The sequence below is a fragment of the Protopterus annectens genome, chromosome 4.part0 (genome assembly GCF_019279795.1).
Source record: "Protopterus annectens isolate FY-2018-M chromosome 4.part0, PAN1.0, whole genome shotgun sequence".
In the NCBI taxonomy this organism is placed as follows: Eukaryota; Metazoa; Chordata; order Ceratodontiformes; family Protopteridae; genus Protopterus; species Protopterus annectens.
The window spans coordinates 903894158-903916872 of record NC_056733.1 but is presented as its reverse complement, the minus strand read 5'-3'; the positions used below and the strand labels follow the sequence as shown (position 1 = coordinate 903916872).

At 41.5% G+C, this 22715-nt stretch overlaps 1 protein-coding gene across 1 annotated transcript in view; it reads left to right on the top strand.

Moving 5' to 3' along the window:
• Window positions 1–22715, top strand: part of DEPDC5 (DEP domain containing 5, GATOR1 subcomplex subunit) — a 2513958-nt gene that overhangs the window by 1173433 nt on the left and 1317810 nt on the right. Inside the window, exon 23 of the mRNA XM_044068865.1 lies at window positions 8151–8286. Coding sequence (XP_043924800.1) covers window positions 8151–8286 — 136 coding nt within the window. The remainder of the gene's footprint in view (window positions 1–8150; window positions 8287–22715) is intronic.

Sequence of the window (22715 nt, the reverse complement as noted above, 5' to 3'; positions counted from 1 at the left end):
CTCATCTCTGAAGTATATATCTTCAAAATATCGCTTTCTTGTAGCCATTGCTTTGGCAAGAAAAGCATATGAGTTGCAGGCCTTGTGTGTAAAGCCACCTTACTTGTTTTTTCTTAAGAAAAGAGTGTCCTTGCCAATGAACACTTTCTTCATGACAGAAGTGGCCATAGAAACATATTTAAATCCATATATAAACATGCCTGTATTCTATCCCAGATATTCTATCAGAGTGTTGACTGCACACTATGATGTGCATAGATACCTGAGATTTTATTTGGACAGAACAAAATTGATCCACAAAGATTATCAGGTATTTGTCTCTTGTTTGTGGTACATTGAGTTCCAAAGTGTCTAACGCTACTTTGCAAAGACGATTTTCAGTGTGTGTTAAATTGTTATGAAAACTGTAACAAGGTACTATCTTTTACTTGATTTGGGGCAACTGCTCATATCTGGAGGGGTAAACCTCATTTGTTAAAAATATACATAGAACTGTGTATGTTCATGGTTAAAAGAGGACAGGAGGTCTGAAAATGTATTTTTTTTTTAATCTTTTCATTGAAGCAAAAAGTTTTGAAAAAAATGTCTTAGGTTCAAATGGAGATGATAAAAAGCAAATGTTTAAAAGATCAGTCTGACAAACATTAGTATGTTCATATAAGCGAAATACTGGAAAAACACATTCAAAAGAACTGTCATATATAATAGGTGGGGCTAATAGCTTTCTTTCATAATGGTTACTATGTCAATATTTTCGTGGCATGTAAATGGTCTTTCAGATGTAGACAAAATACAGAGTATAGAATTATTTTAAGAAATTTGGGTACAGATAATGTTGCAGGAGACACACATGGATAGAAGTGAACATGTGAATTTGACAAATGATTTCAGGCTGAACACTCAACAGAATTTCAAGGACAAGGGAAAAGGGGAGTATTACTGATTGCTAATGGGGCTTCAGTAGTGATAGAAGTGGAAAAAGGACAATAATGGCAGATATGTGGTAGTAAATGGCTACTGGCAGGGGAGAAGGATTATGCTGGCATGTATTTATATTCTATCAAAGATTGCTGTTGTAGAGCTTAAGAAAAGTTTGGGAGAAGTATTCCGCTTTCAGCATGGGATATTACTTATAATTGGGGAACTGGATCTTGATTTGCAGTAATGAAGGATTTATTGGGGAACATAGAAGGGAAAATGTAACAACAGAAAGTAGATTTCTGAAAAAATAAGAGTGTTTGGTTATGGAAGATGTAAATCGGGTAGTGGGAACTCAGGCAGAAGTTACATATTAGTCCCCACTGTACAATAACTGGGTTAGACTGGATCAAATTTATGTTTCACAGGAGCTTGTTTATAGTGTGTACTAGGCTAATGGCCATGGGGCCTTTACAAGCCTAGCCCATAGAAGTGCCCTGGCATCATGCCCCCGACATTAATTCCCAGTGCCTCTACCAAGTAGAGCCATTGGGGTGATCCCCAGGGTGAACTTTCTATTTCCCATCCACTCATCAAGATCTCTCTTGAAGAGGCCCGGTGAGGTGCTCTGCTTCACATGTATGGGAAGTCTATTTCAGAGCATGGGCAATCTCTGGGTTATGAACCTGTTCCTCCAGCATGTTCTGTTGATTTTGGTAATGAGGTTGAGGTCTCTGGAGCGTGTGGTACGGAGGGATTAGGATTTCTTTAGATGCAGCATTTCTAACAGAGCTGGATCAGACATGGCTTTGTAAGTTCAGCAGAGATCGCCTCTTAGTAGACGATATGAGACAGATAATAGCTGGAGTTTTTTGAGTCTGTCCATGTAGGATATGTGTTTAAGGCCTAGGATCCTCTTCGTGAGATACTTTTGTGGCATTTCCAGCTGTTGCATGTGTCTAGTGAGGTACATGCTAAATGGGGAGTTATACTCTATGATTGGCCTAATGAGGGAAGAGTAGAGAGAGATGATGACCTCTTTCTTCCTGGATGCAAAACCCTTTGTAATGAGATGTGCTACATAGAAGGAGTTTTTGACCACAGTGGCAATGTGGTGGTCGAAGGAGAGGTTGCTGTCAACCTGTGGCCTCAGATCTCTTATAACATCTTCAGTGTTCAGTGGGCTCCCATCCATGTGGTAATTAGTGAGAACTGAGATTTTTCCCAAAGGGGATAACAATGCATTTTTTGGCATTAAGCTTAAGACCATGGTTTCGACATCAGTCATTGATCTCAGTGAGGCCTTTCTGTAGGATGTCTACATCACTTGGGGAGTTAATAAGGGCTCCCAGCTTGCAGTCGTCTGCGAACTGGGTCAAGCCAGAGTCCCTCCATGTTGGCCTGGACTTCTGAGAAGTAGATGCCAAACAGGAGAGGACCCAGGACCGATCCCTGTGGGACTCCACTCATGACTGGTCGGCAGTCTGACTTGGAGTCCACTACTTTCACACTGTGGGTTCTATCTGTGAGCTAATTTGCAACCCACCTAGTAATCATACCTCTCAACCTGGAAACATCAAAAATCTGGACAAGGCCCATGAAAAATAGGTACAAATCTGTATGCTGATTAACATAAAATTTGCATGCATAATTACGCAACCCTGCCCACTCCAGTGAAATTGTGGGATACCAACTTTCAAATGCAAACTGAAGAACAGACCACCAAAATATGGCACCAGAGTCCCCCTGCAGCCATTCCAATGTCCCATTACCTGGCTATTTCGCCCATTTTACCATAAACACTAGTGTGTGCATGCTGCATTACTTCTACAATGATTATTTGGATTTTATTAAACAAAGCAATACTGTCCCACAATGAAAATAGACTTGGCATTAAAACTTCTCTTCCCTTGAAACTCACATTCATTGAAACAGCATCGGAACCCACACCGCATCAAAGAAAATGCATCTGGCCAGTGGTGGATAAAGATTACCTTTGGGCTGTTTTCAAATCATAGGCCCTTTGCACACAAAACAAGAAACATGCATGTGTTCTTTAATGCACCTTCCTGACTTTAAATTATATTATTTGTATAGTATAGCACACTTGTTAGACTTAAGTTAGAGCATATTTTAAATTTATTGTTTGAACATTTTTCCAGTAGGCAATGAAACAAAATGCATGAACCAGTAATGACAAAACTTCCGAGTTCAGAATATTTCCATCATAAAAGTCTACTTTGGGGGGGAGGGGACAAAAGGCCAAAAACTGGGGACACATTTTAAACATTGCTTGTATAATTTTGGAAAGTTGCTAAAATAAAATGCTGTGTTACCACCATGCATTTCACTACCAAGTCTTGAACCTTGGACCCTGTACACTACAGTCAGAGCAGCATACCACTATGCTAAATTAGCAGTTTCTTGAAAAAAGGTAGGAAGACTAAAACTTAAATGGCTATCATTTAGTGAACTCAGTTCTCACTTCTCAACATAGCTTTCAACCTCTTAGCAAAAAAAAAACTGGACTAGGCCAATAATGAGGGAATACAGAATTTAGTTCTCATTTCTTACCATAGCTCTCAACGTCTTTGCACAAAAAACCTGGACAAAGCCAATAATGGGAGAATACAGCCCCAAAATAGGGACACATTTCAAATACTGATCTTATAAACTTAGAAAATTGCTAGAATAAAATGTTTTGTTTTACCATTTATTTTCTAAAGAATATGAAGTCTGAAATTCAAATGCCTGTCATTATTTAGTGAATTCAATCATTCAGTGATTTGCTATGAAAATCCTGAACAGAACAAAAATATGAGGCATAAATTCACAAGTGGTGGTTAGGGACTTTAGGCTCTTTTTACCTGTACCGAAGGTGCAGGGTTTGAGCCTGAGTGCCTCTAGACACCAGGTGTATTCAGGGCATGATCTCTCTCTTTCTCTCTCTCTCTCTCTCTCGCAGATTCAAATACCGTGCAGTAGTGAAATAACTCCGTTCATTAGCGTAACTAACAGCAATTCCAGATTCAGATACAAATACCTTGCAGTGAAAGAACTCCGTTCAGTAGCGTAACTAACAGCAATCGCAGATTCAGATACAAATACCTTGCAGTGAAAGACCTCCGTTCAGTAGCGTAAGTAACAGCAGTCGCAGATTCAAATACCTTGCAGCAAAAGTACCTCCAAAATGAGTTAGGTCCCCTACCCCTGTTTGCAGCAGTCCAAGTGCTCTAAACACTGTTTCCTTCCTGCTTGCTGATTCATTCCAGCTGGAAATGTGTGCATGTGAGCCCTTGAGCTCAGTTCTGATTGGCTGGCGGAGCTGAGCATGCAATGACATCAGCTCAAAAAGCGAAGGGGAAAAAAATAAAAAAAAAGCCTGGGAAAAAAAATGGAAATTAAGGGGTGCCACTCTGGAATCGTAGCACCCCATTATTTGCACTCCAAAACTCGGTGAAAACAGAGTAATGCGGTATGGTTGGGAGATATGCTAGTGATATAGGGGTTGTCCGTCAAATTAAAAGCTTTGAAACACATCATATAACTTTATCTGATTCTGCACTGATAAAATGTAAGACAATTCAGGATAATGAAATAAAAATTAGACACCAGTGCTGTTTCCTGCTTATCTGTTAAAAAGAGATGGATTTAAGGAATGGGTAGTGCAATTTGTCTGGGTTATTAGGAAATATAGTAATTTCTTTAACGGGGATAGCTATTGAGTGGCATGAAATGAAAATGGAGTGTACAAATAGGGTATAAATAAGAGAAAGAGATGCAGGAAAGAAAGATCAACTTTGGTAGAGTGTATAGTAAAGTCTAGAAAAGAAGATGTTGTTAAAAGGGGGATAATTAGTAGGGCAGATAAAATATTGTATGATACCTATAAAAATCAATCGGGAGATGTCAGAAAAGATTGAGAAGATAGACTGGAAAAGCAGTTTACAAATGAGCAATGGAAGGGCATCTGTATGGCTCACATGTATTAGAGAAAGTCCCGGAGTTTAAGACTTTTGCTTTTAACTGTTTGCATAGGTATTTTTACACTTTTAGCAGAGTTCAAAGAATTTTTCCTCTGGTAGACAGCAAATGTTGGAGGTGTGATGGGGAAGCGAGATAACTGGAAACATTTTTTGGGAGTGTAATGAGTTAGCAGATTGTAACAATTCCCTAGAGAGTACGTGCTTAGAAATATTGAGGGAACAAATGGCTGTAACTAAGGAAATTATTCTTTTGAGCTGGGACACAGGAGCTGAATTGCCTAGAGATAGCAAGACCTTGTTAAGTTTAATTTTATTGAGAACAGAGAAAGAATATTTTACCAGTAGGGATAACTGCAAAAGTGTGGGGGTGGGGGGGCTGGAATTTACTAGGGGAAGTTAACAAAGGAATCAAGATACTAGGAAGTACTTAAGTGAGGGAAAGGTTATAGATTGGGATAAGGCTAAGCAGAAGTTTTGACTACAGGTTAGACTATTCCTTACCAACCAGCTGTTCATAGTAGAGTGTAGGCAAAGAGAGAAGGGCAGGGGATTGCTAAGTGAAAGACCCGCTCTGATAGTTTTTAGTTATGTAGGGCAGAAGCTGACATTAAAATGGCTTAATTAGTTGGGCATATAAAATATTGCATGATAACTATAAGAATCCATCAGAGAAGGTTTGAAAAAAATTGGGAAAAAAGAATGGAAAGGTGTTTTACAAAGGGACAATGAAAGGACACCATACAAAGTCCAGAAGGCTTAGTATTTTTTGTATTGAAGTGTTCGACTATGAATGTTATACCCCAAGCAGATTTCAGAGAGTTTTCCTTAGGTGGATATCAAATGTTGAACGGTCTGATTGGAAAAGAGAGAGGTAATTTGGGAACATATTTTTGACTTGGATTGTCTGGACATAGTAAAGCCTTATTAAGTTTAATGCTTTTGATGACCAAACAGTGAATTACTAGAACATGGAAATCAAAATCTAATGCAAGTCTAATTTGAAGTATTGAGTATTCTACAGAAGATAACAAAACTAGAGGTAGAATCTTTAGAAAATAAAAATAAATTATATAGAAATGGCAATTGTGGGAACAATACATGGAGAGTAATGATCAGGGGGATTAAGATTTAGGAGAAGGCATGAATTGAGGATTTTATATAATGTTGAAGTGAAAAAAATGTTGAAAACCTTTCTTTACTGTATGAAGATAATGAATAATGTTACTGTGGTTTGTTTTCTTATATTTCTCCTTATTTACATACGTTAAATGTGATGATTCAGTAAAGGTATTTTAAAAAAGTTGTTTCTGAGACTAGACCTCACTCATTTGTTTTGTCTACTTGTGCTGTTATTAAAGACATACTCTTGGTTGGGGTGGGAAACGTTTCCTTCTGATGGTTATTTTGGAACTTTCCCTTAATCAGTCTAGCCATTAACGTGCTCTTTTCAGGGAGAGGCTTTTGATAGGGCAGGGGAGTGTATTCCATACCCATGATTTGTTTAGGCAGCTTATACACTGCCTGAGAAGCTTGCATGAATTTAGGAAGATGGATCAGGTTTTCAACTCCTTTGCTTTGTCTCCAGGTAGGGTTTCTTGGAACATAAGTTAAACTTTTCTACATGGATTACTAACTGCATTATAGTTGGCAACAGGTGGCTGGCCACCTTTTGGTAGTTGCTGCTGTCACAGGTGATTCCACTGTTGGGATGGCTAATTCAAGAATGTCTGTCTTGAGCATCTCCACCACAACCACTTGTTTCTCATTGGCCACTTTCACCAAACATGACCACTTAGATCAGCCTTTCATTGTCACATTAGTGATTTAGAATTTGGCTGCCTTAGTCTTGTTTCTTTCTAATGCAGTTCTCAAGCTCCTGCCATGCAGACAGATTTTTGGGGTACTACTTAAGGTTCTGACTACTAGTAAGCCTTCAGAGGGCCACCAGTATCAACTTTATGGAGTCACTATATTATCTGATCTGTGAGGACTCCATCTGCAATGATTAGTTGTACCCTCCCTGCTTTGGATGGTTCTTCCATTCTCTCAGCAGGTGCTGTTACCATCAAGTCAGGTGGATATATTGTGGTTTTCTTTATGTGCGCATGTACTTATTGTATGAATGTGTACAGGGAAGAGCAGATGTTTGGCCTGCGTTCTCAGCAGGTGTGTGCCGTCACTCTTCAAGTACAAGCCACTGTATAGTGGTTTCACCTGCATCTTGATGAGGACATATCTTGCTAGTTTGAATTTAACAATGATTTAACCCAAAGAACAAAAAAAAAAGTAAGCATTTTTTTTAGGGGAGAGCCTCCACAAACACCCTCCCAGATGCTTATACATGCCATATCCAAAGTTACAGAAGAGCAGGAAGTAGAGAAACTCATAAGCAAAAGGAAACTGGTACCAGTGTGTACTTAGAAACCGCACCAACTGGTACCAGTGTGTACTTGGAACCCGCACCAACTGGTACCATTGTGTACTTAGAAACCGCACCAACTGGTACCAGTGTGTACTTAGAAACCGCACCAAAAGTGATTTAATATGAAAAACTGCAGTTGTGGTTTGACATCAGGAATCTTAACTTGACCAAATGGTACCCCCTTAAACTGTATCTTGACAAGGGGCTCTATTTGAAAAGACTTACTCTGAGTGTAAGCGACTTACTCCGGAGTATACACTCAAGTCAGTCATTTACACTGAGACAAATTGGAGCTGGGGCAGGCTTATACTAGAGTAAGTCACTTACACTAAGACAAGTCATTTGGAATTATGGCAGGCTTATACCAGAGTAAATCACTTACACTGCGAGCAAGTCTTTCAGAATTGGACCCCAGGTATAGAGAAGCCTGGGTAATGCTTGTACCCCTGTCCTTGGCAATAAGAGTCAAAAGAACTTAAACATTGTGATAAATCACTCTTTTTTTTAGTTAAAGGCCTAAAACCTTATGCAGATCTTTAAGATTTTTCCTTCTCCAAAGAAGTTTTTTTTAGGACAGCTTGAATTAGTGTTTTATTTGTTTATATGTGGCTTTTTGTTGTCATGATCTCAGAAAAAAAAATTCCAGTGGTGATCTGTTGCAGAAACTCTTCCTCTGAAATCATCTGCTATACCGACTAAATCTGTGATTGAAAGGCTGTAATGTATATGACAGCTCTTGCTAAACATGTGGTGATTTTTTTATATGTAGTTCATATAGTGTAGTTTCCTCAGCACATCAGATTTAAATGTTTTACATTTGGCAGGTCCATCTGGGGAAGCAATTCAGATTCATCATCAGACACGGCAGAACATGGCGGAGCTGCAGGGGAATAGTCAGAGGGGTCCAGAACACACTTCTGCCGAGCTGCTAGAACTGGCTTACCATGAAGCGACTGGCAGGTGAGCACTCCCGTCAAGTTACAGCTGTGGCTGTAGTACTAGATAGAGGGTCTGTCAGCTACCTTTATGTGCCGTTAAAATGTGGTGTATGCTTTACTTGTTCTTAATTAGATGCTATGCAGTTTATCCTGTTTCCATCTGTGTTCCCCTGGAAATGCAGCAGTGCTTTACAGTAATTGTTCTTAAGTACAAAGTGCTGCAAAGATTCTTTACTTCATGTAACTGTGAACAAAATCTCTCTCTTTTTTTAAGTTTCAAGGCTCTTATGTATAGTACACCTTATGGCTCGCAGAGATGAAAGTCGAGTGTGCGTTCTCAATTTGTTTTTTTGCCCATCTGTAGGAGAGCATTTGAAAACATTCCATCTTTCGACAGCAGGTCACTGTTGGTTCTGCAGTTTTCTTCGGCATCTAGTGGTTGTTCCTGAATTTGTGAATCCCATATTCTGTTTTACTTCATTCTTTTGTGGTCCTGTTGAACTTCTCACTTCTCAAAACCGAAGTGGAATCCTTCAAGGCCCCAGGGCCAGTGGAAACTACGGCCCAAACTGCAGAATCCTATATAAACGCATTCTACGGACATCTCCAGGAATGCATGGATCATGCTATCCCAAACAAAACCAAGACCCAATCATCCAAATGCAGGCGTCCAGTCTGGTGGACCCCTGCCATAAATAAACTGTACAACAGAAGGAGGAAGCTACTACATGATAGAGCAAAATCCCTAATAGGGAAGGCATCTCTGATCAGTACTAGCAAAAAACATACGATCCCTCATAAAATTCTCCAAGGCCAGCTTCGAGAGAAAAATTGCACAGGACACCAAAGACAATCATAAGGCTTTTTTCAGTTATGTTAGGAACCTGGGATGCAACTCCCAGACTTGTTCTGAGTTGATTCTAAACGACAAAAAATACACTGAACCCACAGACATCGCCAATATCCTGGCAGACAGGTTCAGTGCAAACTTCTCCCCCCCCCCAAAAGAGCAAGTATCTATCCCGGCAGAGGGCTGCCTCCCAAACATCTCTGATGCTCAGGTGAAGGCTGCCCTCTCCAAAGCAAAAAACACTGATTCCATGGGACCAGATGGCGTCCCAGGTTGCGTCCTACATGAACTCCAAGAGGAACTAATCCCTCAAATAAAACAGCTATACAATCTCAGCCTCACTACAGGATATGTGCCCACAGAATGGCGTACAGCAACAGTGGTCCCACTCCACAAAGGTGGAGCCTCTACGGACCCCGGAAACTATCGCCACATAAGCCTGACTAGCTTAGTCTGCAAGGCTATGGAGAGGATCATCATGGAGCTCATAAACAAAGACATTGGGGACCTACAGACACTAGATCCTACCCAGTTCGGCTTTGTCAAGGGCAGATCCTGCCTTTTGAACCTGGTTGACTTCTTCGAAACAGTCACCAAAGCCATAGATGAAGGGAAGGTAGTCCACACAGCCTATCTGGACCTTGCAAAGGCATTTGACACAATACCCCACTCGGGCATCATAGATAAGCTATCCAGCTTAAATATAAACCCCTATGTCACAAGATGGGTCGCAAAGTGGCTCAAAGACAGAACCCACAGAGTGAGAGTTGCTGGAGCCATGTCAGACTCGAAACCGGTCACAAGTGGCGTCCCACAGGGTTCTGTCCTGGGATCACTCTTGTTCAGTATATACTTTTCCGAGGTACAGGCAAACGTGGAAGGACTATGGCTCACCAAGTTTGCAGACGACTGCAAACTGGGCGCCATAATCGACTCTCCAGCTGACACAAACATCCTTCAAAAAGGTCTCACAGAGACCGATAACTGGTGCCAGCGCCATGGTTTAAAGCTAAATGCCAAAAAATGTATAGTCATACCCGTTGGCAAAAACAATGTGCCCACAAATTACCACATAGGCGGAAACCCATTAAGTACAGAGAAAGTTATTAGGGACCTGGGGACCCAAGTTGATAGCAATCTCTCCTTTGAAAACCACATTGCCAAAGTGGTTAGAAAGACCTTCTACATAGCCCACCTCATCACGAAGGGTTTCACATCTAGATCAAGAGAGGTAATCGTGCCCTTTATTCATCCCTCATCAGGCCCATCATAGAATACAATGCCCCTTTTGGGATGTACCTTACCCGACACCTGCAGCAATTAGAGAGACCCCAAAAGTATCTCACCAAGAGGATCAAGGGTCTCAAAGAGATGCCATATGCTGCTCGGTTAAAAAAACTCCAGCTCTACTCAGTTGCATACCGCCTACTTCAAGGCGATCTATGCCTGACATACAAAGCTATGTCAAATCCAGAATTAATGGACATGCTCCACCTCAGTAAATCTAAATCCCTTAGAGCCACATGCTCGAGGGACTTGAACCTCAGCACAGAAATAAATAGAACTTGCTGGAGGGACAGGTTCATAACCCAGAGGCTCCCTTCGCTCTGGAATAGAATTCCAGTTCATGTGAGGCAGAGCACCTCACTGAATCTCTTCAAGAAGAATCTCGATAGATGGATGGGGGATCGTAGGTTTGTCCCAGGGATTACTCCCGTGTCACTATTAGACAGAGGCACAGTAAACTAAACCTTAAAAAGGGCACAGTATACTCAAATCAAGGGGTGGCGTAAGCCATACAGAATCGGGCTAGGCTTATAATTGCCCCAGGGCAGATAGGCTAGTATGAACCTATGAACCCAATTACACTTGTTGAATAAAAATAAACTTTTTCAGTATTAAAAAAAAAATGCAGTAACCTGTGAGGACAACCCTGCTTACTTCAATGCTCATTTACATATATCTTCTGTTGTTAAAGCTTGCAGAAATGTCAGTAGTAGTTGTCCCATCAAATGGTAGTCATGTGATGCTGTCACTAATTGCTAGGTGCACACCCCGACATCAAGCATGTACACATTTTTTACAAACTGAAATGAGTGGTTCTGCCAGTAAGCTTCAGTTTATTAAGAGCAGGTAATGTTCTTAGAAATGTAGACACTGTGCTGTCTAGTCATGTCGACAAAGATTACTACTACTATTTCGTTCTGTTCATCAACATGCCTCCTTGCAGGGGTCTCTGGTGTCGACAAAGATTACTACTACTACTTCGTTCTGTTCATCAACATGCCTCCTTACAGGGGTCTCTGGTGTCGACAAAGATTACTACTACTACTTCGTTCTGTTCATCAACATGCCTCCTTACAGGGGTCTCTGGTGTCGACAAAGATTACTACTACTACTTCGTTCTGTTCATCAACATGCTTCCTTACAGGGGTCTCTGGTGTCGACAAAGATTACTACTACTATTTCGTTCTGTTCATCAACATGCCTCCTTACAGGGGTCTCTGGTGTCGACAAAGATTACTACTACTATTTCGTTCTGTTCATCAACATGCCTCCTTACAGGGGTCTCTGGTGTAGACAAAGGTTACTACTACTATTTCGTTCTGTTCATCAACATGCCTCCTTGCAGGGGTCTCTGGTGTAGACAAAGGTTACTACTACTATTTCGTTCTGTTCATCAACATGCCTCCTTGCAGGGGTCTCTGGTGTAGACAAAGGTTACTACTACTACTTCGTTCTGTTCATCAACATGCCTCCTTACAGGGGTCTCTGGTGTCGACAAAGATTACTACTACTATTTTGTTCTGTTCATCAACATGCCTCCTTGCAGGGGTCTCTGGTGTCGACAAAGATTACTACTACTATTTCGTTCTGTTCATCAACATGCCTCCTTGCAGGGGTCTCTGGTGTCGACAAAGATTACTACTACTATTTCGTTCTGTTCATCAACATGCCTCCTTACAGGGGTCTCTGGTCTCTGACGTTCACAACATTAAAGGACTCCTCACTACTTGAAACCGTTTGTTTAGATTACGTGCTGTTGAATGAAAACAAGAGGAGGCTTAATCTTAATAAAAATTAAAATCTGCTGTACCATGAAATGTGACAGCTTCATGGTTTAAAAGCTCACATGCCTCTTGAATATACCCCAGTTAAATTCAGCCCATTATTCCATACCCCTAGTACAGAACAGGATGTGTACACATGTTATCCAGCACGGGGCATGAAACATCAGCTTCCTCAATGTGCAGGACACCTTGAGGTGGTTCACCAAGCCTGTGAAGGTATGAACCTACTACTTGTTATAACAAGCTCTCAGCGGTAAAATGTAAGTTGTGTATCTTCATACACAGTTAAAAAACATCATCTTCGTGTCTCCCCATCCTTTGAAGAATTTTTATACTGAGATTCAAAAAGGATAGCATCAGTTGACTTAATTAAGACTAGGCTAAAGCTGTTGTACGGTAATATCTGTTACATACTCCAGGTAAAGTAAAAACTTTACATTCAGCAGAAACATTTCATGGTGAACATTTTTCCTTGCCTTGCTGACAGCTCAAGCCCCTTGTACATATTGCACAGTGATGTGTTGCTTTCAGAATGTGATTTACAAGTAAGTCGAGTTTGTTGAACAGTAAAAGCACACCATCATACCTCATTAACCTTTGCATTTTTAATTATGTCAGTCCTAAGACCCTGGCCACTGAATTTCATTTTGCTTCTTGACCTTGGTAAACATTTTGTTATCCTTCTGTGTCCATCTAGGTCACAGCTCTTTTTTTTTGTGAAGACCGTTGAAGAAAACTGCCAGCTAGGAGATCTAAGTTGAAAAAGAGTAGAAGACTATGTTGTTTATCACTTAGTTGATAACATAAGCAATTACTTTGAAAAAGAAAATGTAAGAAAAAAGTAAATAAATACGTACTCATCAACATGAGCGCACATATATAAGTCGCAGCTCTACTCATTTTACTTTCTTCAGCCACAGTTCATGCCAAAGACAGAACAATTACTAGAACAACATAGACAAAACATCATTAATAGTACATACATTTCACATATGCATCATAGCTGTAAAGTAGTTATGGAGGGGAATGTTAACAGTTTTGTTTTACAGTGCTAGTTATCCCAGGAGCATATAAGGAAGGTAGTAGTCTCATTAATATCCAGTCTGCCTCCTTGCAGGACAAACCTGCAAGTTGAATAACGTGTCCAGCAGTGGCTACCTTTGATTTGCAGTGTTACTGGAGGTTGCCAGAGTGTTACTATGACTAACACACACAGAGCAAGGGACTGCTTTATGTAGGAAATGCTTAGGCGACTTGTAGGCAACTCTGAGGAATGTGGTTTATTTAGGGTGGACGTCATGCATTGCAGTGGAGTAGTATTTATGTAATACATTTGTAAACATGCATATGCACAAAACATAGTCTGTGACAAAGTTCAAGGCCAGTATGGGCCAAGGTATCAAAGTATATTAAGTAAAAACTGAAAAGCTGGTAGACCTGGTCCTCAGCATATCTTCTTTGATGTGGTAGTACAGCTAACAGTTTACTGATCTGGTAAGAAGGATAAGCAATTCAACATTAGAACACTGTTTCAGCAGCCTAAGTTTTCTATTGTATTCCGTCATGGATATGATCATCAGTCAACTTTCAAAACTTCCTGTGCACCCTAACTGCCAATGACTTGAGCAGAACCACGTAAAGAGAGCGTTTTGGGTTTCAGAACTTTCATGCCACCAGAGAGCGTTTCCTTTTCAGCTTTGTGGAACTGACAGTCTGCTAGAAATCCTTCATGGCTGAGCAGATAAGAACCCTGCTTTGGATACCTTACGTAAATTATTTTTTCTTAAGTAAACCTGTGTTTTTTTTCCAGTGAAGTTTATAATTGTATACCAGGAAAATTATTTTTGTGGACTGTTTGCCTTGTAGGAGAGAACTCACTCTGTGAATACTTGTGTGGCAAAACTTTTATCGATTTCTTTCTAATTCTTTTGTACATATTTTAGTAGAAGTAGTGTGTGTTAGGGTAACACTTGTGCTTTTGGGGACTGTCATTTCTTTTTTACCTCAAAGTCATTGTGTTTATGTCAAAATGTTTATGCCAGCATATACAGTCTCTGCTACCTGTCTTTCAGGCTTTTTTTTTTTTTTTGCCAAACCCTGGAGCAGTTACTTGTTTCTTGTTTTTTCCTTTTCCAGTATGCAGAAAAAGACAGTTGCTCTGGAGTCTTCAGGTTTCTGGCTGGCTCCATCATTGCTTCACCCACTGATGGGTGAGTCTGCTGTGGTTGGACTTAGTTCCTCGGACCATTCATCAGGTGTCTGGCTGGCTCCATCATTGCTTCACTCGCTGATGGGGTGAGTCTACTGTGGTTGGACTTGGTTCCTCGGACCATTCATCAGGTGTCTGGCTGGCTCCATCATTGTTTCACCCGCTAATGGGTGAATCTGCTGTGGTTGGACTTGGTTCCTTGGACCATTCATCAGGTGTCTGGCTGGCTCCATCATTGCTTCACCTGCTGATGGGAGAGTCTGCTATGGTTGGACTTGGTCCCTCGGACCATTCATCAGGTGTCTGGCTGGCTCCATCATTGCTTCACCCGCTGATGGGTGAGTCTGCTGTGGTTGGACTTGGTTCCTCGGACCATTCATCAGGTGTCTGGCTGGCTCCATCATTGCTTCACCTGCTGATGGGAGAGTCTGCTATGGTTGGACTTGGTCCCTTGGACCATTCATCAGGTGTCTGGCTGGCTCCATCATTGCTTCACCCGCTGATGGGTGAGTCTGCTGTGGTTGGACTTGGTTCCTTGGACCATTCATCAGGTGTCTGGCTGGCTCCATCATTGCTTCACCTGCTGATGGGAGAGTCTGCTGTGGTTGGACTTGGTTCCTCGGACCATTCATCAGGTGTCTGGCTGGCTCCGTCATTGCTTCACCCACTGATGGGCGAGTCTGCTGTGGTTGGACTTGGTTCCTCGGACCATTCATTGATGTCCATCTGTTCCTCTGGTGTAGCCCCTTGGGATGCCACTTTGGGCTGGGGGTAAGACACGTCCTTTGTGGCTGTAGGGCTATTCAGTCTGGGCAAGGGATAAGAACACTTCAGTCACAGGGGAAGGAGTGGGTGAAATTATACCACATGGCCAGGTCAGGATGCCTGATAACCCATGATAGTGTCCCTGCCATGCGTTGGTCTTTTTCCAGGAAGTTTCCCAGGAAAAGAAAGCAAAAAACATTAAGAATGTTACTTCTCCTGTTTCTGTTAATTATGGACGGGGAAGACTTGTTGGGGTTTGCTAAGGAACTAATTTCTACTTTTAGTATTTCAAATCCTATTTCTTCAATGGCTACAAATAGAAAAATATATCCCTCGCATTCTAACAATGATTCTCAGTCAGTAGAACAGAACATGCTGGGGGGGTCTAAAGTGATTTCTCTCCAAGATGAAGATTCTGAAGAGAATGTCACTTCAGATTTCCCCCCTGAAGAGCTATCTTTTTCTAAGACCGTTAGATAAAATGAAAGAGACATTTTACTGGGAAAAGAATGAAATCCCCATTTCCCAGCAAATATGTTATGATTTGTTACAGCTAGATAATCTTCAGCCTGCAGCAGTCCCTCCTCTTTTATTAGCTTTAGGGGATGTTTTCTTAACAGTTTGCAATATGGTTGACAGTCATCCTCTTGAAACTAAAGTCTGATAGGGTATTTATAGTACCTCGGACTCATAGATATCCATTTTCTCTAACCAAAGGAGATCCCACAGTTATTTCCTTATCTAAAACTTCTAAACAGATTGTTAATGATAACCCTATTCTCTCTGATAAAGATAGGAAAGCTTTTAATAGAGTTAGAATGAAACTGGTGGGTTCACGTGTTAAAATCTTTGTAGTGTCTTCTGAGGACATGATAAAGTTAATTGTTTACCTCCGCCCCTCTTCAAAGATAAAAATGTATTGAATTCCTGAATTGTATATGCTTCTCACACAACCAAACACTCTAAAGTGTTTTTATTCTGCTGATGCTGTCTTGAGAGATGCTGCTACCAGGTCAGTTATGAGATGATTTATGTTTTTACATTCTCAAAACTTGCCAGATGTTAAAACAAATTTCAGATTCTCTCTTAGACAAACATATTATGCTCAAACCTTCTGCTACTGAGGTATTTAAAAGATTGGATGAAAGTGGAGAATTTATTCAAGGGGTGACCCAAATTTCAAACCCTACTTTTCTACATTTATTAAAACTTTTCTAACTCTGGATCCTTTTTTCAGCAATCAATTTAAGTTGTAATAGGCTAACAAACAAAATTTTAAAACCCAGTGACAAGGAGGCACTAAAAAGAAAGGTAAAGCCTCCCAGAACCAAGGATGATCCAAAAAGTCAGAATTACTGCTTAACTTTATGGGTTCCCCTCTACCCTCACAAGCATTCAAGATGAACTTTTTCCAGCGACATGCTGTAGCTTTAGAGGGACACATCTTAATATGATGAAACAGACATTGCTTGGAAAATGTGGAAACAAAACCCTTCAGATAACATTTGCCATCATAATGTTCTTAGTCTTAGAAGGTCAACTAGAAAAGCTACCAGCTCTGATAAAGTAGAATTCCTCAGACATAAACACTTAATCTCAGCACATAAACCCAAACTGTCTTTTTTTCACACCTTTATTAAATCATCGCTTGTGAGATAGGCAAATTTACGTTTATATAAAAACAAACACTGCATTTGAATTGTTTTGGCTGCTGTTTTAGCTACTTTTCTGTATATATAAAAAAAAAAAAGAAAAAAAAATACCTTTCCTGTAACTAGTGTAGTCCAGATTCAGATTTACTTTATCCAGGACTGTATGTAAGCTTATAAGCCCCACCAAACTTTCTGTGTTGGAGGGAAGCCTTCTAGCTTATCAGTGGGAGTGGTAAGCACTAGGTAACCTATCTACCACATAAGGAATGGTTCTGGCCCAGAAATTGTAGTTATTGGCCGTTTGGGCAGTTTTTCCATCTCTCTCAACTTTCTGATTTAAAAGCCCACATTTGCACTTGTTTCCCCCCTTTCCTGTAACTAGTTTAGTCCAGATACAGATTCTTAGTTTTAGCACTTGAATTTGTTAATTCGTGATCAGCAACTGTTCAGAACTTATAAGCACTAAATAAGCTACTAATTACTATAACACTCAACCTTCCTCTTTACCTAGAGGAAAGCAGTTTTGGTACTTACTTTGCTCACTTGCTTAGAGAAAAACAGCTCTTGTACTCACTTTCCTCACTTATCTAGAGGAAAATAGTTTCTTATTCAGGCATGTCCAAGGGTCAGCTCCCAGTGTTCTCTCCTGTCTATCTGATGAATCTGGGCATCTTGGGGCAATGTAGAAATTGCCTCATGTACACATACAACCCTCTCCTCCTACCACCCAACACTACAACCTGTGAGAGATGCACTTATCTAGCCAAACTGGAGATAAAGCTCTCTCCAATCAAGACTGAACTTGACAGTCGAGAGGAGAAGGTAAACACTTGCACCACACCACACTCATCACATAGTCTCACTAAATCTACACCACCAAAATCCACACATAGAAACACAAAAACATTCACGGAGGCTCTCAGTAATAATCTGCTCAAGCAACAGAGACCCCCAAAGCAGAAATGCAAGCAACCTCCACCCCCCAACACAACCCAAATGACACACAGCCCGCAGACTCAGTGTGCCACACAAACACAGCCAAAAAGGCAAAACAACGTACCCAACACACTAGTCATAGGTGACTCTATAGTCAGGCACACTGATGTCCCACTCACCAGGCTAAACAAGGAGAAGGTTACTGTCAGCTGCCTGTCGGGTACCAGGATCTGCCACATAACCCACGCACTCAGGATACTCCACAACAAGTACAAATATGACTCTGTCATTGTCCATGTTGGTGTGAACGACCTAAGATGTACCTCCCTGGACTACATGAAAAGAGACATGGAAGAGCTCTCCGATCTTGTAGTCCATGCAGGTATAACCCTAGCTCTGAGTAGCATTCTGCCATCACCCAGAATGATGCCACAGTACAAGGACAAAATGATTGACTTCAACAATTGGCTAAGCTTCTGGTGCCACTCTAAAGGGATCCAGTATCTGACTGCTTGGGATGACATGGTCGACAGACCACAATGCTTTGCCAGAGATGGCCTGGATTCCGGATATTGGCTAAGGTTCTTGCCGCCCCTATAGTGCCTTTTTTAGGCAAGGTTCAAATGACAAATTCACCACCGTAACAGGAACAGGCAAGCAAAAACTGAGGGTGATGCTACTCAATGCTAAAAGTCTAAATCTCAAAATGCACTCACTCGAGGCACTCCTTAAAATGGAGAACATTGATATCTATGTAGTGACTGAGACCTGGTTCAAGGCTCCAGAGAGCACCCCTGCACTACCAGGCTATAACTCATACCACACTTTTCGGCCATGTAACCTGGACCGGAACACCAAAGGCGGAGGTGTGTCCATATTCATTAAGGATATCGACACCTCCAGGCTAGTTGTTCAGCATAATGCAACCAAGGTTATCCAAGTGCAACTAACTCAGGGCAAAACTGCAATCCAAATTGTAGCTTGCTACAGATCACCCACCATGCCCCAGGATTCCCACTCCTCTTTTCTTGATGTACTGGAAAATGTTAGGGTTCAACCAAACACCCTAATAATGGGCAATTTCAACTACCCCACCATTAACTGGGAAAACTATTCATGTACCAACTCCTTTGCTCAAGACAGAAGTGATGAACTTCATGACACCCATGCAGATGGACAATACAGTTAAGACTACTGAATCCTACACAATTGCACTTTATAAGCACTTACATGAGTGCATGGATCGTGCTATCCCAAACAGAACCAAGATGCTATCCTCCGAAAAAAGGAAGCCAATCTGGTCAAGAATCTCAATGGCAACACTCAGATCTGCTCTGAGTTACAGCACAATGGCACTAAATATACAGACCCAACTGATATTGCCAACATCCTGGCAGATAGGTTCAGTGCTAACTTTACCCCCCTCTCACCCCCTAAAGAGCCCATCTCTATACCGGAAGAATGCAAAGTTCCTGTAATCATGGCTGTACAGGTAAAAACCACACTCTCCAAAGCCAAGAACACAGCATCCATGGGACCAGACAACATCCCAGGCTGCGTTCTACATGAACTACAGAACGAACTGATACCCCACCTAAGTACCATGTTCAATCATAGCCTCACCTCAGGCTTTGTGCCTGCTGAGAGGCACACAGCGACGGTTATCCCACTCCACAAGGGGGGAGCCACCACGGACCCTGAGAACTACCGCCTCATTAGCCTGATGAGCCTGGTCTGCAAGGCCATGAAACATATCATCATGGAACTTATAAACAAAGACATTGGTAATTTCCAAACTCTGGACCCCACCCAGTTCGGGTTTGTAAAAGGCAGATCATGTCTCCTAAACCTGATAGACTTCTTTGAAGCAGTCACCAAAGCCGTAGACAAGGGTAAGGTGGTTCACACAGCCTATCTAGATCTTGCCAAGGCTTTCGACACCATCCCCCACTCTGGAATTATAGATAAACTCACTAAACTAGGTATAAATCCCTATGTCACAAGATGGGTTGCCAACTGTCTCACTGACAGAACCCACACTGTGAAAGTAACAGACTCCAAGTCCGACTTCAGACCAGTGACAAGTGGAGTGCCACAGGGTTCAGTCCTGGGTCCTCTCCTGTTTGATATCTACTTCTCTGAAGTACAGGCTAGCACAGAAGGTCTTTGGCTAATGAAGTTCGCAGATGACTGCAAACTAGGAGCCATAATCGAAACTCCTAACGATGTGGACATCCTACAAAAGGGCTTCACTGAGACAGATGCCTGGTGCCAAAGCCATGGCCTCAAGCTCAATGCCAAAAAGTGCATTGTCATCCCCTTTGGTAAAAACTCTGTACCCATGAACTACAACATAGGCGGTAGTATACTTAACACCGAAAGTATGATAAGAGACGTTGGGACACAGGTGGACAGTAGTCACTCCTTTTCATAATCACATTGCCACAGTAGTCGGGAAATCCTTCTACGTGGCACACCTCATCACAAAAGATTTCTCATCCAGAAAAAAAGAGGTCATTGTTCCCCTTTACTCATCACTCATTAGACCCATTATAGAGTACAACGCCCCTTTTGGTATATACCTCACAAGACATCTACAACAACTGGAAAGGCTGCAGAAATACCTCACAAAGAGGATTACCGGCCTCAAACAGATGCCCTATGCAGACCATCTCAAAAAACTCCAGCTTTACTCCGTCGCATGTCGCCTACTCAGAGGTGATCTCTACCTAACATACAAAGCTGTGTCAAACCCAGAGCTGTTGGACATGCTCCACTTAAAGAAATCCCAATCCGTCTGAGCTACACTCTCTAGGGACCTAAACCTTGTCATCACAATAAACAGAACATGCCGGAGGGATAGATTCCTGTCCCAGAGACTTCCCATACTCTGGAACAAACTACCCATCTATATCAAACAAAGCTCTTCATTAGCACTCTTCAAGAAGAATCTTGATGATTGGATGGTAAATAGGAAATTCACCCCAGGGATCACCTATGTGGCTCTGCTCGACAGTAGCACAGGAAAATAATTTTCTTGGGTGGCAAAAGCCAGGGTACCTTTTTGGCTGGGCTTGTGTAATCCCCAGGACCGATAGCCTAGTACCTACCTATGAACCTATGAATTGTATAAACAAGTTCACATTTACAAACATTATACTTCACATATATTGCTGTATATCATGTAACATAAGCAACATTACATAAATTATTCAATTCTTGCCCTTTTTTAAACAAGAAACATCTTTATTAAACCATCATTTATGACATAGGCAGTCATACATTTATATAAATAAAAACATTCCACACAGGTACAATCCTAGTTGCAAGCATTTTACATCACAAACCAACTGACACACTCCCAGTTGCAAACATTATACATCACTTATAATCTACGCAATCATTTTTCAGTCAAACATTACATCGCTCATTTAAGTCGTCTAGCTTCTTTTAAACCTCATTCCTCCCTTGTATGTATTGTTCCCACAGTTCCCATTTTTTCCTGTGTAGTTTGTTCCTACCCTTTTCTAAAGATCTCAGTTGCAGTTTTATCTCTGTTATTATATTCAGTACTTCTAGTATAGTTGGTTTAGATTTTGATTTCCATTTTCTAGTAATTGCTTTTTTTTGGCAGCCATCATAATTAAACACAGCAAGGCCTTGCCATGACTAGGCATTTCTGATTCTTTATCCCACAGGGAATTCTTAAAGTCCGCCAACTCACTGCACTTCCAGAAAATATGTTCTAGATTTTGTTGCATATTTGGGAGACACATACACATATCCTCCCATTTTTTCTTTGTGAATTGCTTATCCAATCTCTTTTCCCAATCCTTTCTAACCTCCTCTGATTGATTCTTATAGATGTTCTTCGTGTTTCACTGTTGCAGTCATTACACTTGGGTTATCCTGCTGGCAGGCTACCCTCAGTCGGCCTGAATTCCAAAGTCTAGGTCCGGCGTCAGTTGCTGTCGCCTCTTCACTGACGTCAGTGCGCCAGAGGTATAAAAGATGCAGCCGACGCCATTTTCTTCAGTCTTTCTTGCAGCGTGGTGCCTGAAGCATAAGCAGTTCGCAAGTGCCGGTCGGTCGACTCCTGAGATTTTCGTGTTCGAATTTCAGATCCGAAGTCTTCAGTAAAAGATAAGTACCCCGTTGGGGAAACGTTTTTCTTGCTCCAGACCGATGTCAGAAAAAGTTAATAATTGTATTTCTTGTGGGAAGCAAATACCTCATAAGGACTTTCATTCTTACTGTATTCCTTGCCTAGGCCCTGACCGCGACGTTGCTAGTTGTTGGTTTTGTGCTAGATTTAACCAACGCACTATTAAGCGTCGGTACGATTTTCCATTACACTATTTTGGCAGAAGATTTAATTATACTATGTTGTCGGATAGCCATCCGACTACCAGAATTCACAAGAAACGCAAAGAAAAAGAAAAGGACAGGCATCCGAGGTCCAAAACCGACGAGTCTTCTTCCAAGCCAGTCGCCAATTCTCAGTGAGGCGCCTTTGCAGCCCCTGATGCCTGCTACTTTAGACCCGCAGACCGCTACCGACTTCCACGTGGAGTCGCCTAGGCCGCTGGAAGGTCAAGGTATTGGACCTTCGGAGACTATTCCCTCAGATGGGTCCGGAGCCGCTGAGCAGGCATCGGCTTCTGAGGGTGTTTTCAGACCAACTCAATTATACATTAAAACGACTTCAGCTTCAAAGGCAAAGACTAAAACACCCTTAAAGACAAAGAAACAAGTACAACAGCCTCATGGACAGACCTCCATGCCTAAAAAACAGATGCTCAAAATGGCCGAAGACTTAATTACTTTGATCAGGGGTTCCCATCCCCCACCTGATAAAAGGCTTAGGCAAGAGACAGAATATGAATCTTCAGATCAGGTTTCCATTTCATCTGATTCCTCTTCTGATCAGGAATACTCCCTTCCTCCCTATGAGGATTCTGATACTGA